The sequence below is a fragment of the Polypterus senegalus genome, chromosome 3 (assembly GCF_016835505.1).
Source record: "Polypterus senegalus isolate Bchr_013 chromosome 3, ASM1683550v1, whole genome shotgun sequence".
Lineage (NCBI taxonomy): Eukaryota > Metazoa > Chordata > Cladistia > Polypteriformes > Polypteridae > Polypterus > Polypterus senegalus.
The window spans coordinates 303,166,406-303,185,088 of NC_053156.1; the positions used below are offsets into that span (position 1 = coordinate 303,166,406).

Genomic DNA, 18,683 nt, shown 5'->3' on the forward strand with positions numbered 1-18,683 from the left:
AAAGACCGTGAGGGCCAGTCGATGTAAAAGAACCACTAGAGGGCACTGTGGCCTGGAAGTGAAGGGTCAGCTGTGAGGGAAGCAGAGGCTGAGCGACGGGCAGGTCAGCGAGTACACGACGCAGAACAAGAAACAGGAATGTAAGGAAAGTACGGCTCCACCGCACGCACACACACACACACGCAGGAAACCGCGAAGGTTCGAGGGCCCATTTAGGCGATGGACTTTAACCAATTAGAATGCGGTAGCTGAAGCGTACAGCGCGGGATTTTGTGCTTTAACCAATCTGTGAAGCCTTATGCTGCGTGACTGAGGTGCCGCACATACGTAAGCCGGGTGTATAAATGAGGGCTGCGTCTTCGGTTCTGTGACTTCGCCTTCTGCTGATCTCCATTGTCACAAAAAGAGATAAAAGTGGGTGACAAGGTTCCTCCTGCCTGGTGCTTCGGGGTGATTATTTAAATCGATTCCATTTCGATTTCCACCAGAAAACGGAACCTAAAATGAGAAGGTCACCTTCACGACTGTGACACTACTGCCAGGCTGGGAGGTTCAGTACCCTCCATGTATTGTGTGCCCTCACCTTTTACGTTGTGCTCAGTGCCATCTCTCATATAACTTTTGACACAACCGTTGGCTGCCCAAGCACGACGGAGGTCACCTGGAGTGCTGACAGAAGCCTGCGCCCGATCCAGTGCTAGACGAAGTGCACAAAACGTCCTCACAGTCAGACACCACCTTGGCATACGTTGGGTGTGTCAGGTCACCAGCAGTTGTGGGCATTTGGAGGAAGCCACAATGGCAGAAGTGGGACAAGAAATCAATGGCGTCAGTCAGATGTTGGCTTCACAAATGGACGGACACATCGCTTTGATTCACGCAGCATTTCTTTATTGACAGATGAAGAGAAATCAAAACACGGCGGTGACTTCAAATGCCAAGGAGGAAGACAACCCAGTGGAGAAATGGAGGAAAGAAGGCCTGAGTGATCAAACTTTAAAACAATCTGACTGGAATGAGCTCAGCTGGGACACCCTGAGATGATGGCCGACAGCCTCAGGCCCCCAAATTCAATGGAATCAATGAAGGGGTCTGACCTTTGGGTTTGTTTCACTTTGCACTTTGGTCAGACCCTCGTAAAAAAGAAAACGCCTGGCACTTTGGATTACTGCGGACATTTCTGCGCTCATTCAGAAGAACACTTTCTCCAGGTATGGATTGAGGAACATCCCCGCTGGGTCGAGCGTCTCTCGGATGGAGCAGAACTTCTGGAAGCTCGGGTACATTCGCTGGAAATCTTCACGTGAACATCGGTGAGCCTGCGTGAGACAAATTGGGAGCAGTAAGGAAGGCTGGAAAATCGAGAAAAAAGATGGGCAAGGAGACGGGGATGTGATGGGAATGAGGAGTTCCAGAAGACCAAATTCTGTTCAGGAACTGAGCAACAGAAAGAAATGAGACCTACCTGATTGGCAGGAAAGGCAGGCTGGCATTGCCCATTATGTTATGCTCTGGCACACAAGCGTTTGCTAATAAAGCAAACTGCCAAACACGCTTGCAGCAAGAGTGCCAGCGTCCTCCCCACCAGGCTTCTTTGTCTGATAAAATGACCCCAAAGTGACAGCCCAGAGGTGGCACCTCAATGCACCATCTAAACACCTGATCAGGGACAACGGGCCTTAAGTCAACGATGGACAACCTTGATGGAAAAATCTTTGGTCAACCAAAAGGTTGGGTTTGTGTGCCCCAGTGGGAAAACTTGAAAGAAGCATTTCCCACAGCTGATCGAGGGTCTCTTTACACGCTCACTGCTCTTAACCTGCCCCAAAGAGTACAGGGGTGTCCAACTCCGATCCTGGGGGGCCGCAGGTCTTCATTCAAACCCGTCTCCTAATCAGTGCCCAGTTCTCACCGCTAATTCACTCCTTTTCCCTTCATTTTAATTGCCCTGTTTCTGAATGGATTCTGTTCTTCATTAAATGGCAGCCGAACAGAACTGAGATGGGAAACGAGCCGACAGATGAGCAGCCAAGTCGGGGCTTCAAACGCCAACCAGGCTCTTATTGAGAAGCCCATTCTTGCTGTTAACTGAACTCATTATTGAATTCCACGGCTTGTTGCTCCTCTCAATGGAGTCACAGATGGAAACAAACTCACAAGCGAGGAGAGTGTGTGGAGCAGATGGAGAGAGGACTTGGAGAGGCTGATGAATGAAGAGAACGAGAGAGAGAGAAGAGGTTGGACGATGTGGAGATAGTGAATCAGGAAGTGCAACGGATTAGCAAGGAGGAAGGAAGGACAGCGATGAAGAGGATGAAGAATGGGAAGGCCGTTGGTCCAGATGACATACCAGTGGAAGCATGGAGGAGTTTAGGAGAGATGGCAGTGGAGTTTTTAACCAGATTATTTAATGGAATATTGGAAAGTGAGAGGATGATGAGGAGTGGAGAAGAAGTGTACTGGTGATGATATTTAAGAATAAGGGGATGTGCAGGACTACAGTAACTACGGGGGATAAAATTAATGAACCACAACATGAAGTTATGGAAAAGAGTAGTGGAAGATCAGTTAAGAAGTGAGGTGATGATTAGTGAGCAGCAAGATGGTTTCTTGCCAAGAACGTGATGAAGATGTGATGTTTGCTCAGAGGATGTTGATGGAGAAGTTTAGAGAAGAACAGAAAGAGTTGCGTTGCGTCTTTGTGGACCTGAGAAAGCAAATGACAGGGTGACTGAGAGGAGCTGTGGTATCGTATGAGGAAGTCGGGAGTGGCAGAGAAGTACGTGAGAGTGGCACAGAATATGAACGAGGGAAGTGTGACCGTGGTGAGGTCTGCAGTAGGAGTGATGGAGATGGGATTACATCAGGGATCGGCTCTCAGCCCATTCTTATTGGCAATGGTGATGGACAGGTTGACAGACGAGATTAGACAGGAATCCCCGTGGACTGTGATGTTTGCTGATGACATTGTGATCTGTAGTGAGAGTACAGAGCAGGTTGAGGAGACCCTGGAGAGGTGGAGATATAAGAGGAGAGGAATGAAGGTCAGTAGGACCACCAAGACAGAATACATGTGTGTGAATGAGAGGGAGGTCAGTGGAATGGTGAGGATGAGGAGAGTAGAGCTGGTGAAGGTGGAGGAGTTTAAATACTTGGGATCAACAGTACAGAGTAATGGGGATTGTGGAAGAGAGTGTAGGCAGGGTGGAGTGGGTGGAGAAGAGTGTCAGGAGTGATATGTGACAGACGGGTATCAGCAAGAGTAAAAGGGAAGGTCTACAGGACGATAGCGAGACCAGCTATGTTATATGGGATGGTGACGGTGGCACAAGAGACAGAGCTGGAGGTGGCAGAGTTAAAGATGCTAAGATTGGCATTGGGTGTGAGGAGGATGGACAGGATTAGAAATGAGGACATTAGAGGGTCGGCTCACGTTGAACAGTTGGGGGACAAAGTCAGAGAGGCGAGATGGTGTTGGTTTGGACATGTGAGGAGGTGACATGCTGGGTATATTGAGAGAAGAATGTTAAGGATAGAGCTGCCAGGGAAGAGGAGAAGAAGAAGGTTTATGGATGTGGTGAGAGAGGACATGCAGGTGACGGGGGTGACAGAGCGAGATGATGAGGACAGGAAGATATGGAAGAAGATGATCTGCTGTGGCAAACTCTAACTGGAGCAGCTAAAAGAAGAAGAGGAGGAACAAGATATAGTTTCAGCAAATGTCGCATTACAAATAGTCCAGAATGCAAGATTCAAGCAGAATCTTCTATGCGCATCTCTTACAAAAGTTTGACCAAGAAGAGAAGAATCCTCCACTTGTGTTCGGTCAAACAGAGCTGCCAGAACAAAAGAGGAAGGCGTAAGAGGAGGTTTATGGATGTGCTGAGAGGGGACATGCAGGTGACAGGTGTGACAGAGCAAGATGACGAGGACAGGAAGATAAGGAGACAGATAATCTGCTGTGGCAACCCTAACGGGAGCAGCCGAAAGAAGAAGAAGGAATTTACAAACCTTTCTGAAAATGGGTTTTCACTTTGCCATTATGACTTATTAAGTGTAGAATGAGGGGCAACAATGGCAGAGGCATCCATTTCAACTTAAATGTACAGCACGTCTGGCTGCAGATGCCAACCAGTCCATCATGACTCTAAAGTCCTTGTGCTCTGCGGTCCTTCACGTTCACCTACTGCGTCTGTTTTCGTTCCTGATCTTTTTTGATGTTTCTGCGTCGACTCCTCCGCTGGCCTGACTGATATTCTTAAAACATGTCCACCTCAGTCTAGAGTCATTTTTATAAAAGAGTGAACCGGCCGTGACACTCAACATGAACCTCTGAGATGGACTTCAACGCACCCCCCAAACTCACCACAGAGCACGGCTGGCAGCTGGTTTACCTTTGCCCAGTGTGGTCTGCCCCCGACCTTCTTCATGACGTCCTCATAGGCGCTCCAATATTCCTCCCGCTGGACGTCCTTTCCATACGGCCTGTGAGAACAGAAACCCAAAGGTCAGGACGCTCGGTCTCTTTGGTCTGGCTGCATTCTTAATAATCTGCATGCCGTCAGCCATGCCATGGCCAGCAGTTTGTGAACCCATTTGGCGGGTATCATTTTTTAATTCTCACAGCACTGTGAGCACTGCTTTTAATTTTGTGGGTTTATTTTTGGGTATAATAGACAATGCCAGTTATTGATTCCCTGCTACACCGTGTCTAGAGATGATTAGTTACATAAAACTGGCCTAACGGATGTGGTGTTTGACTTTGGTGCCCACCGTCTCCTGCACTCATCTCTATGTAATGATGTCGGACAAAATCACACTCACCACCTTAAAAGGATCGGAACGCTGCCATCTGCAGGTCAAATTCTCCATTGAAAGAAAACTTTATTTGTCATAAAAGATCTGCATATGGGAGCCCACTTGATGGGCAGAGTGTTGTTTAATTGCAATGTGGGCTCACATATTGCATACAAGTGTGCTTTCAGGTATAATGGGCATTGCCAATTTTCAATGCCCTGCAGTACTAAACCCAGGAATGATTAGCTACACAAAGTTAGCTAAAATAGGCCTTGGCATGTGATTTTGGTGGCACACTCCCCTGTGCTCATCTGTATGTAGAGAAGTTGGCGAAGGTCACAATTATCACATTAATATGAGCAGAACAGTGCCACCCGCAGTTCAAACTTTGCATTGCAAGGCATTATCATTTACCTTAGGTGTTCTGTAGCCATGCCTGGCTACCCCTGACCAGAGATGACTACCTGACCTAATAGACTTGGCCCTCAGGTCTGGTGCCACCACTCTGCTTTGCCAGGTGTTCCAACCTACAGTAAATGATCTGCGCATGGTAGCTCACTTAGTGGGTATAATGTTAAGTTTTATTACAATGTGGGCACTCCTATTACGTCTGTACTATTTGTACTTTTAGGTATAATGGGCATTGCCAGTTTTCAATGCCCTGCTGCACTATGCCCAGGTGTCATTACTTGCACATAGCTGACTTAATGGACTGAGTGCTTGAGTTTGGTGGCATAGCCCCCTGTGCCCATCTGTAGGTAATGATGTTGGGTAAGATGCCAGTTCTCACCTTACAATGCCCAGAACAGTGCCACCTGCAGTTCAGACTCTACACAACATTTATATTTGGGTGATCTGTAGCCAAGCCTGGTGCCCTGACCTGGAGATGATTAGCTGACCTAACGGACTGGTGCCACCACTCACCTGTACATGATGATGTTCATATAGCAGCTGTCTCTCTGGTAACATGGGCTCAGGAGGATGGCATCTGCCTGGGTGAAGCGCACCTCCACAGGGTAGTGGGCGACTACTGCTGGGTTCCTCTCCAACCAGGACCTGAGCTGCAGGAGGGCCTCCTTTGTCTGGCCTCTGAAATGTTTAATGATGCAGTGAGATTAAGACCACTCAGGTCACTTCATGGAGGAGGAGACGTAGCGGGCGGATTAATCAGGGGGTTCAAGTCTTCATCTTTATCTGCGAAGCTCAATGAGCAAACACGTCAACAAACAAGAAGAAAGCCCTGATGTCTGAGCTGAGCTCAGGCCATTGGATCTCACCGGAGACCCTGCGATGACAGTTTGGGACAAATGAGAATATTCTGAAGAATCCGCCTGTTTGTATTCACACTGGACAGAAAAAAACAGAGAAAACCCCCTCTGTAAACTGTGCCAACGCAGATGGGGTTATGGGGTCCTCACTGTCACGTCTACAGAGTCCAGGGAAACTCTCTCTATGAGTGAGCGAACCGTCATGGCGGTGGTGCTGCTCAGTATGGTGGGGGACTGAGGGAGAGGGGGAGAGAGAGAAGGAGAGAGAGAGGGAGAGAAAAAGGGAGGGAGGGAGAGAGAGAGAGAGAGAAAGAGGGAGAGAAAAAGGGAGGGAGGGAGAGAGAGAAAGAGAGAGAGTGAGCTTACAGCTGTCACTACAGATAGATAGATAGATAGATAGATAGATAGATAGATAGATAGATAGATAGATAGATAGATAGATAGATAGATAGATAGATAAAAATGAGAGGATAGCAAATAGCCCAATTTGAAAGGCACTATATAAAATGTTTGGAAGGTGCTATATAAACAGCTAGAATATAGACAGATTTAAAAGGCACCAAATAACAGATTGATTTGAAGGAGACTATATATAATTAATAGATTTTAAAGGCACTATACTGTATAAGACACTATGTCACAGACAGATAGGTTTGAAATAGATATGAAAAGCAGTATACAGAATGATGGAAATAGATTTGAAAGACCCTAAGCAAGAGATATAAAAGGCACTGTATAACAGATAGGTAGAGAGATCTGAAAGTGTAGAAGGAAAATTTGTTATTAGCATGAGAGGATAGCAAATTAACATATAGAGCCATAAAAAGTAGCTAAAAGCTTCTAAAACATTAGATTAAGCATAAATTAGAATATTAAGCAAATAAGATAGGTCTAGCAAATAGTTAACTAAAAAATCAGTTATATTGCATTATTTTTTAGGCTTACATTAAAATTTCAAAGTAAGAAAAGAACAACATAATTGATACCCGAGACCAACTTTGGACAGGATAAGAGTTTGAGAACACCTCTGATTCAAGGCTAGGAAGCGATAAAGATGGCTCTGAAAGGCGTATAAAAAAGCAGCGGGCTGATGAATCAGCAGAAAGGCTTTTGCTGTAAGCAGGGTCACGCTGACCTAATGCGTGAAGAGAAAATCTTAGTAAATTCAGGCATTAGCAAAAATACTATAAGAATATATTAGCAATTAACTTTAGTGTAGAAATTAAGACAAATCAAGCATGCCAAGCAATGATCAAATGAAAGCACACACTATACTTCTTTTTAATTAAAGCTTAAGCTTCAGGTCACTATTATAAAAAGTTTGGAAGGCTTAAGAGAGAAAACGATGAGAGGAAACCCATGTATGGAATTGAAGCCTTGGCCAGTTAGAGAAAATGGGAACAGCATAGAAAGATAACAAATTCCATAAGGGGGCCAGTGATAGGAAAAGTAAGGAGATAATAAGGGTTCCCATGGAAACTCAAGGTTCGGCCAGACAGTAATAGAAGGGAGTCAGAAGAGAGCTCATTCAAGCGAGGTCAGAAAAGATCGGAAATTACATAGAGAAGCCCAAAGATGGTAAGAGGAAGTCACCCACCCAGTCTCAAAATAAGCTGAACAGACACCAAGAGGAACAATGGACAGTTGAACCAGGTGCAGAATGAGCTAATCGAACGCAGCCAAAATGATAAGAAATTGTTATAAAAACTTCAATTGTAGTAATGATCGGCGCTCAGTCTCATTCGGCCGCATTGGGTTGAGTCCGTGTGATTGATTTATTGCAATAAAGCCTTAAAACTCTGTCTGTCTATCTCAAGTCCTAATAGCCTTTATTTTTAGGTAAAAATCCTTCTGATGATGAATTTTTCGCCACAACAAAAGCTACTAAATAATAAAACAGATATGAAAGGCACTATACAAGAGATATGAAAGGAACTATGTTATACATAGCTATGTTGGAAAGGCACTATATAAAAGGAGAGAAAATAGAAATGAAACATGTAACAGATAGGTAGATACAATTGAAAGGCAACATACAGTCATATGAAAAAGTTTGGGAACCCCTCTCAGCCTGCGTAATAATTGACTCTCCTTTCAACAATAAAGATATCAGTGGTGTGTCTTTCATTTCCCAGGAACATCTGAGTACTGCTGTATTTTTTAGTGACGCAGTATTTTGTTGTATGAAATTAAATCAAATGTGAAAAACTGGCTGTGCACAAATGTTGGTCCCCTTGTCATTGTGCTAATTTGAATGCCTGTCACTGCTCAATGCTGACTACTTGGTACGATGAGCTCATTAAGCCTTGAACTTCATAGACAGGAGTGTCCAATCATGAGTGGTCAAAGGTATTTAAGGTGGTCAATCACAAGTTGTGCTTCCTTCTCTTTGACTCTCCTCTGAAGAGTGACAGACAGCATGGGATCCTCCAAGCAACTCTCAGAAGATCAGAAAACAAAGATTGTTGAGTCTCCTGGTTTAGGGGAAGGCTACAAAAAGCCATCTCAGAGGTTTAAACTGTCAGTGTCGACTGTAAGGAATGGAATCAGGAAATGGAAGGCCACAGGCACAGTTGTTGTTAAACCAACACAGCAGGTCTGGTAGGCCAAGAAAAATACAGGAGTGGCATATGCAGAGGTAGGATTGTGAGAATGGTGACAGACAACCACAGATCACCTCCAAAGACCTCAAGAACATCTCGCTGCAGATGGTGTATCTGGACATCGCTCTGCAATTCAGCACATCTGTATGGCAGGGTGATGAGAAAGAAGCCCTTTCTGCACTCACGTCACAAACAGAGTCGCTTGTTGTATCAAATGCTCATTTAGACAAGACAGATTCATTAAGAACAAAGTGCTTTGGACTGATGAGACACAAATGGAGTTATTTGGTCAGAGCAGAAAGCGATTTGCATGGCGGAAGAAGAACACCGCATTCCAAGAAAAACACCTGCTACCTCCTGTCAAATGTGGTGGAGGTAACATCACGCTGTGGGGCTGTGTGGCCAGTTCAGGGACTGGGGCCCTTGTTAAAGTCGAGGGTCGAATGAATTCAACTCAGTATCAACAAATTCTTCAGGATAATGTTCACGCATCAGTCACAAAGTTGAAGTTACTTAAGCAGGGGTTGGATATTCAAACAAGATGATGACCCAAAACACAGTTGGAAATCTACAAAGACATTCATGCAGAGGGAGAAGTAAAATGTTCTGGAATGGCCGTCACAGTCCCCTGACTTGAATATCATCGACAATCTATGGGATGATTTGAAGCAGGCTGTCCATCAAATTGAACTGAACTGGAGAGATTTTGTATGAAGAATGGACAGAAATGCCAACATCCAGAATCCAGACACTCATCACAGACTACAGGAGGACAGCGTTGAGAGGCCAAAAGGAGCAAAAGGAGGCTCAACTAAGTATTGATGTCACATCTCTGTTGAGGTGCACCTGTCTAATTTTGTTATGATGCATGATGCATATTTTCTGTTAATCCAATAAACTTAATGCCACTGCTGGAATCCTACTGTGTCCATAAGGCTTGTCAGATATTAAAAGGAAGTTACTACTTTGAAAGCTCAGCCAATGAGAAACAAAAATCCAAAGAGTTAAGAGGGGTTCCCAAACTTTTTCATATGACTGTAGAACTGATAGATAGATAGATAGATAGATAGATAGATAGATAGATAGATAGATAGATAGATAGATAGATAGATAGATAGATAGATAGATAGATAGATAGATAGATAGATGTGAAAGGCACTATATAATACTTAGCTACCTTTTAAAGACAACATGTAAACTGCTAGGGGGTCTATGCTCTTTATTTTAGATTTGAAAGGCGCTTTTTAATAAATAGACATTAAAGGCGCCATAAAAACAGGATAGATAATGGATTTGAAAGGCTCTGTGTAGTAGATAGAGTGACGTGAAAGGCGCTATACAACAGGCAGACTCAACTCAATGGTTAACGTGGCTCTTTTCTCGTCAGACTCTAAGCCCCCCGCCTACATACACCCCTCCCCCCCCCACACCCACCACAGCTCTCTGACTGCTCTTTTCGTTAGTTTGATGTTTTTTGCGTCTTGGTGTCACTCCAGCCTCATCCTCTCTGCTGTCCGGTCAGGCTCTGGAGGATGAGGAGGATTCAATCCTGAATGGATGGCTGGATTACACTTCATGATTTTTTCCAGCCATGAGTCATTTGTGTAGTCCAGAGTGGGGCTCTGCTTTGAGGGTCTCCAGTGTTGGGATGTGTGACAACGTGAAGTCAGGTGTGAATGCTTTGTAATGATCTCGTTCTCCACCTGCCATAACGTCTACCTGCTGAGCTCCATGGCTGGTGACTTTAAACACCGAGGCCACTTTTATAGGCCACGTCACATGCTGAGTGCCTGATGACTGCATGTGGTATGCGTTGCTAGTCAGGTGACAGAAGACTAAGTGACACTCACCAAGTGGCAGAGCTGACCATTGGTGCTCACGCCAGCCCATTCCTCAGAGAGCCCGTTGGCACACATACACTCACATGGGTATGGACCAGTCCTGGACGTGCTGCTTGAAGAGACACTCATATGTAAAGATCTTGTCGCTGCGGTCCACGCGGCTCACTCGGTCGCTGAAGAGAAGTTTGAAGAAGGTCCAGTTGATCCAAGGAAGCAGACGTGGTAGGAATGTGCTGGAAAAGGAAGAGCAGAAGGGAAAGGTCAATGTGGGATCACTGGGATTTAGGGTGCTGGACGACTTCAATGGGAGGTCTTCATTTTAGGGGGATTAAAACAGAGAAGCCAGCTTCGAAGTTCCTGGGGTGACGACGTCTGTCAGAAATGGCAACACTGAGCTCTGCTCTTTAGTATGCCATCTTATTTCTCTTTCTTTCTTTCCTTCCTTCCTTCTTCCTTTCTTTACTAACTCATATTCTAACCAGTTATGGTGGAGCCTCTCCCATCAGCATAAGGTGCAAAGCAGTCACAGTCACAGACACAGCACACCCCACTTCATGGACTTTGCATGTTCTCCCCGTGAAAAGCCACTTGAACACGGGGAGAACATGCAAAGTCCAGATGGACCAACACTTGAGCTCAGAATCCGAGCCCCCAGCCCACCTCACATATAGAAGGAGTGAGTCTGTGGACACAGTCTGGGCGTCGTGACTCCTGCTGCTCTTTCTGTTCTTACTTTACTGATAAAATGAAAGGAAATTCTTGAACGTTTGATTCTTCAAGAGGTTGGACTCTTAAGGAATGTCCACTGGGCCACCTGAACCTCACCTGAGGAGGTCAAAACTGACTGATTTGTACTCCATATGTAAAGTTGGAAAACTGAATAGAAAGATAAAAGTCCCCTGAATACGACTTGAGAAGATCAGGAGTAGACTTCACAGTGAATGAGAGGGCTATGAAAGGCGCTATAAAATACGGACACGTAGCATGAGGAGAGAGCAGGAAACGTCACCTACACTTACAAAACTGGAGCTCACTGAGAACGTCATATGGAAATAGACATTTATGAAAGGTGCTATAAAACACACACATGTAGTATGTGGGGAGATTTGGAAACGTAATTACAGTAGAGCTGTAGAGTTACCTGAGAATATCATGAAGGTGTAGATAAACAGAAGCGAAAGGCACTATAAAAAAATACATGGACATAATATGTAAGCAAATCTAGAAATGTCACATATGCTAAAACAAATGGAGTTAACTGAGAATGTCAAACCAAAATGGATAGCTATGACAGGCACTAGAAAATACGAACTTGTAATATGCAATGAGATTTGAAAATGTGATTACAGAACACCCTGCTATCCAAAAAAAAAAAAAAACAGAGTTAACTGAGAATAATAGACAGGAATAAAGGCGCTATAAAACACATATGCATAATATTTAAGGAGATTAGGAAATGTCCCTTACACTGTGACACACACACAGGCATAGGGATCCTACCTACGTAAAGTAACACTGGGGTCTGCCAGATTGGGGGTACAATTTTCATCACAATATTTGTTTTCCTCCTTGGAGCAGAAGAAGACCAACCAGAAGACGCCTGACATCACTTCCTCCTCAAGTCCCGCCTCTTCTGCTGCTCGATCGAGTTTAAAAAGCACAAAGCCACGCCCTCTCAGCGCGGTGTCAGTTTATTTTAATTAGTTTGCTCTCGTTATTCTATTTTTCTCCACAAGAGGGCGCCAACGTGCTGTTGGGGGTCCTTCAAGTCTACTTGACTCTGTGCTTTCACTCATTAAGCGGAACACCGCAGGTCGCAGCCCCAGGCCTTCACCTGAATATCTTACGTGTATCCAAAACTAAAACAAGCAGGAATTAACTGAGAATGTCATACCTAAGTAGACAGATCAGAAGGATGCTATAAAACACCTGCATGACGTATGCAGGCAGACTGGAGTTACTGTAACTGAGAATGTCACACAGAAATAGATAAAAAGAAATGAATGGCACCATAAAATACATACGCTTAATATGTAAGGAGATCTTAAAAATAGTGGAGGTCAACGTTACACTGAAACAGAGACGAAAGGCACTATAAAAAACATATATGTAGCATAGCTAAAAATGTAATTTACAACACAAAAATACATGCACTAGATAGAAATGAAAGGCACTAAAAAATACATTTAAATTATATTTATGGAGATCATAAATAAACAAAAGAAATATGAAAGGCATTATATAATTGATAGATAGATAGATAGATAGATAGATAGATAGATAGATAGATAGATAGATATGAAAGGCACTATATAACAGATAGATAGATAGATAGATAGATAGATAGATAGATAGATAGATAGACGTGAGAGGCGCTATAATCTAGAAATGTCACATACACTTAAAAATATTGAAGTTAATTGAGATGCTTAAGCAGATATGAAAGGCACTATAAATACATATATGTATTATGTAAGGAGATCTTTTGAGAATGTCATATAGGAATACATAGAAATAAAAGGCCCTATAAAATACACCTAAAATGCAAAGAGATCTGATGTCAGTGCACTTGAAAGGTCTGGATTTAACTGAGCGTGTCAAACTTAAATAGTTATGAAAGGCACTATAATACACATATATTTAGCATGTACGGAAATCTGGAAATGTAATTTAAAGTACATCTGAAAAACCTGCTATCAAAAATTAAACAGTAATGAAAGGCACTACATACTGTAATAGCCTAGCAGTCCCATCACCTCCCACGAGTCACCGGTTGAGTTGCCCTGCACGTCTTTGGGATTGTGGGAGGTAAAGCGGTGTACCAGAAGAAAATCTAAATCTGCAAGGGGTGAATGTTTAAAATCCGCGTGAAACCCACGACACTGCAGCCATCAACCAAACAGAACTTTCTTTAAGAAAGCAGATAACAAACCGGAGAGGCGGGTGGCCGCACTGGTCCAACATCCTGCCATCTTGGTGAACTCTGCAGCTTCTCCCCGAAACTGCGCTTTTCCTTCTCCAGCATATGATGGACTGGCACCCCCTGCAGGGCCTTTTCCTGCTTAGCTCTGCAGCCTCCTCGGCCTCCGCGACGTAGATTGAGATAAATTGACGGTGAACAAGTTTCAAAATGTTTAATTTCAAAGGACGTCCACTAGGTGTCAGACTAGCCTAAGAAATGATGAAAGCGACCTGAGACGGGACTCCGATGAGCGCAGCCGCAGTGTGTGTTTGAGTATTTGTGTTTTTTTCCTTTTGATTGGTCGGCGCTGGTTACGTTTGGATTTTAGGGAGAAACAATATATAGTATATGTTATTATTATACTTATGTGCATGGCGGCAAGCAAGTGTGTGTGTGTGTTGGAGTGTAAGTCTGTGCGAGCCTGGCACTGTTCGAGGTTTTCTTTGTTTTCTGGAAAATACACCGGGGGTCTTACAGACTGAGGGTCCGAGAAACCTAAGACGGCAGCGGCAGACACGACGGGAGATATGACGTCTTGGAGATGCCCTTTAGAAAAGAATCAGCAGATGAGTGAGACGTGGCGGAGATACTGGGGGTCCGAACTTATCATTGTGTGCTTTATAAACACACCGTCTATCATAAAGTGCCTTGCGTGTCTGTGTAATCTACCTTTGTGTAGCGACAGTCCCAGGTATCCCTAAAAAAAAAACAAACTCGGCATACAGTATATATTTTATAGTGCCTTTCAATCTATCTGTCTTTATATAGTATTATTAATATCTATTTAGCTATTATTTAGCACCTTCCATATCTATCTATTATATAGTGCCTTTCCTATCTATCTATCTATCTATCTATCTATCTATCATATTGTACTTTGTCTGTTATATATATTTTTTCATCTACCTATTAATTATATATTAATTGCCTTGCATGTCAGTGTCTAAAAATGATTTATTTTCTGGCTACCTTCCATAAAGTGCCTTGCATGTCTATGTATTAATTAATGCAAATATTTCCTGTCTGCCAAAATGCTATTTGATTCGAGGTATGAGCCTCGTGATCGGGCGTCTGCCACATTTGAGGCTCTGGGGTTTCTAATCTTTTCAGTTTGAGGACCCAAAAATGAAAATCAGTACCGTATTGGGACCAAAGAAGCAGATTATGACCATAATGACAGTGAAGCTGCACGTAAACAAACAACAATAGCCATTTAATTGTTTCTTGTCAAGTGTCTCTGTCACATGATCATTACTGGAAGATAAAACAGAAAGTAAACATACTGTTAATAAAACAATTGTCATTAAAATCTGGGAATGGATTTCTGTGGTCTATCACTACCAGAGTAACTGTTTAGAGTAAGATTTGGTAAAGATGACAAAAACAAACAAACAAATAAATAAAATGATTGGGTATGTGATTATTTTTGAATGAACTACAATGAGTGGTCTCTTAACTTAGTCACTTGACTTGTGGCACTGAAAAAGGAATTCATCAATTACTTAATAATAATTAATGCCTTTTACTTATCTTGTCTTAAGTAAAACTTTAAAAAAGCTTTTCAAATGAGCTCCACCATCACTATCCACCTTAATAAAAGGATATTAAGTGTCTGTGTGTATCTACAGTGGTGTGAAAAACTATTTGCCCCCTTCCTGATTTCTTATTCTTTTGCATGTTTGTCACACAAAATGTTTCTGATCATCAAACACATTTAACCATTAGTCAAATATAACACAAGTAAACACAAAATGCAGTTTTTAAATGATGGTTTTATTATTTAGGGAGAAAAAAAATCCAAACCTACATGGCCCTGTGTGAAAAAGTAATTGCCCCCTGAACCTAATAACTGGTTTAGCCATCCTTAGCAGCAATAACTGCAATCAAGCGTTTGTGATAACTTGCAATGAGTCTTTTACAGCGCTCTGGAGGAATTTTGGCCCACTCATCTTTGCAGAATTGTTGTAATTCAGCTTTATTTGAGGGTTTTCTAGCATGAACTGCCTTTTTAAGGTCATGCCATAGCATCTCAATTGGATTCAGGTCAGGACTTTGACTAGGCCACTCCAAAGTCTTCATTTTGTTTTTCTTCAGCCATTCAGAGGTGGATTTGCTGGTGTGTTTTGGGTCATTGTCCTGTCGCAGCACCCAAGATCGCTTCAGCTTGAGTTGACGAACAGATGGCCGGACATTCTCCTTCAGGATTTTTGGTAGACAGTAGAATTCATGGTTCCATCTATCACAGCAAGCCTTCCAGGTCCTGAAGCAGCAAAACAACCCCAGACCATCACACTACCACCACCATATTTTACTGTTGGTATGATGTTCTTTTTCTGAAATGCTGTGTTCCTTTTACGCCAGATGTAACGGGACATTTGCCTTCCAAAAGTTCAACTTTTGTCTCATCAGTCCACAAGGTATTTTCCCAAAAGTCTTGTCAATCATTGAGATGTTTCTTAGCAAAATTGAGACGAGCCCTAATGTTCTTTTGCTTAACAGTGGTTTGCGTCTTGGAAATCTGCCATGCAGGCCGTTTTTGCCCAGTCTCTTTCTTATGGTGGAGTCGTGAACACTGACCTTAATTGAGGCAAGTGAGGCCTGCAGTTCTTTAGACGTTGTCCTGGGGTCTTTTGTGACCTCTCGGATGAGTCGTCTCTGCGCTCTTGGGGTAATTTTGGTCGGCCGGCCACTCCTGGGAAGGTTCACCACTGTTCCATGTTTTTGCCATTTGTGGATAATGGCTCTCACTGTGGTTCGCTGGAGTCCCAAAGCTTTAGAAATGGCTTTATAACCTTTACCAGACTGATAGATCTCAATGACTTCTGTTCTCATTTGTTCCTGAATTTCTTTGGATCTTGGCATGATGTCTAGCTTTTGAGGTGCTTTTGGTCTACTTCTCTGTGTCAGGCAGCTCCTATTGAAGTGATTTCTTGATTGAAACAGGTGTGGCAGTAATCAGGAAATTGAACTCAGGTGTGATACACCACAGGTAGGTGATTTTTGAACAAGGGGGCAATTACTTTTTCACACAGGGCCATGTAGGTTTGGATTTTTTTTTCTCCCTAAATAATAAAAACCATCATTTAAAAACTGCATTTTGTGTTTACTTGTGTTATATTTGACTAATGGTTAAATGTGTTTGATGATCAGAAACATTTTGTGTGACAAACATGCAAAAGAATAAGAAATCAGGAAGGGGGCAAAGAGTTTTTCACACCACTGTATGTGTGTGTAGTTGCTTAGTCGCTGTGTTTCCGTCATTCCAACTGATGGCGCATCACAAACATTACCACTGCTTTTATGAGTCCCATACCAAATGCCATTTAACAGTGACACATGTATAGTTTTTGTCATTCCAACAGATGGTGCATCACAAACATTTGCAGCAATGCATTTCATTCCCAGCTGAACGTTGCTCAGAGCATCACACGGCCTCCGCCAACTTGCTTATTTCTCATTGTGCATCCTGCTGCCATCTCGTCCCCCGGTAAATAATGCACACACACCCAGCCACCCACCTGATCCAAAAAATAAAATAAAATAAAATAAAATGTGAGTCATCAGACCAGGCCACCTTCATGTACTGCTCCACGGCTCAGTTTGTGGTCCACTGTTGGTGCTTTCAGCAGTTGGCGAGGTCAGCATGGGCACTCTGAGGGGTCTGTGATGCGCTGTGACTTCTCACCAGCATGATGTTTTTCAGAAGTTTGTGTTCCAGTAAAACATTTGGACAGTCTGGGTGAGGGGAGACCATTTAGCCCAACCAAGTTTGCCAGCCCGTCCACTTAATTTTTTCAAAGAAACATCAAGTCGAGTTTTGGAAGTTTCTACGGGAACAGAGTATAGCTCTTCTGTGGGATCAGACCAGACGGGCCAGCCTTTTTATCCCACGTCCATCAATGATCCTTGGGCACTCTGTCACCGGTGGTCCTTCCTTGGACCATTTTTGGTCGGTCTAAACCACTGCATACCAGGATCACCCACAAGACCTGCTGGTTTGGAGGTGCTCAGACTCGGTCGTCTGGCCACCACAATGTCTCCCTTGTCACAGTCACTCAGATCCTTACGCTTGCCATTCTTCCTGCTTTCCAACTCATCACCTTCAGGAACGACCTGAGCTGCCTAATGTGGCCCACCATTTGACAGGTGCCACCGGAAAGAGATGATCGATGGGATTCACTTCACCTGGCAGGGCTTTGAAAGCTGGGGCTGATCAGTGCATAGCCATCCATCATCCATCATCCAACCCGTTATATCCTAACTACAGAGTCACAGGTGTCTACTGGAGCCAATCCCAGTGCATAGCCAATTAAAACAAAGCAGCAGACAATGTCCGCTAAATAAATAATAATAATAATAATAATAATGATGATGATGATGATGAGGCGGAGTTAACAAGGGTTTTGTGAAACGCTCCATCGTTATGTGCATAGTAAAGATTTGCCATTTTCAGGAAATACAAAGTTCAGTGATGGCAACTTAAGTGACATCAGCATGGACAGGGTTACAAAAAAATGTCACGTTTTCAAGCTGGACGACAAGACTGCGCGTCCTTAATGGAAATGACCTGAGCGACACTAATCCCCCCACCGTGGTCTCGATGTCCAAAGAGGCTTTAGCTCGTTGAACGGTCACATCGCCATCGAGTCCGGTGACACAAGCAGCCCTGGGAGACGTCCGAGGATATCAAATCAATAGGATGCACCATTTCAATAAAGCCAATAAAGAGACGGATCGTTGGGACGGAGGAGTTCATTTCAAAGGCGCTTGATTGAATCCCGGAGTTTATTGGCAGAAACAACATAATTGGCATTTGATTTGTGCCACCCCACATGTACGGGGTCAGAGGTCAGTGAAGCTCGATTGCTGTTATTTAGGAAATGAATTGCGCAGCGGCGAGATGAGATGGGGGGGGATTGGGGGGTTTGATGGTCGGAGCGACCATCAAACCAGTCAAAGTGTAAATGAAACGAAGCCGCGGGACAGAAGGGCTGGGGTTGGGGGGACAACTGCGTCCGGTAATCCAGCGCCTCAGAACTTCAGAGCTGGTGGTCGGGACGTGCCTGGGACATTCGTTTGACATTCCATATCTCTGAAGAAAAAAATAAAAACTGAATCGAAATCAACAGATTCACATTTTCAACACGCGTTATTATTATTATTTTCTAATAACAGCAATCCAAAACATGCACGGCCTAATGTACCTTCGTAG

At 43.6% G+C, this 18,683-nt stretch overlaps 1 protein-coding gene across 1 annotated transcript in view; it reads right to left on the minus strand.

Moving 5' to 3' along the window:
* Positions 1 to 875: 875 nt before the first annotated feature.
* Positions 876 to 18,683, minus strand: part of LOC120526381 (L-gulonolactone oxidase-like) — a 226,483-nt gene continuing 208,675 nt past the window's right edge. Inside the window, exons 9-12 of the mRNA XM_039749519.1 lie at positions 10,593 to 10,742; positions 5,722 to 5,886; positions 4,395 to 4,485; positions 876 to 1,319 (exon numbers count right to left, since the gene is read on the minus strand). Coding sequence (XP_039605453.1) covers positions 1,191 to 1,319; positions 4,395 to 4,485; positions 5,722 to 5,886; positions 10,593 to 10,742 — 535 coding nt within the window. The 3' untranslated portion in view covers positions 876 to 1,190. The remainder of the gene's footprint in view (positions 1,320 to 4,394; positions 4,486 to 5,721; positions 5,887 to 10,592; positions 10,743 to 18,683) is intronic.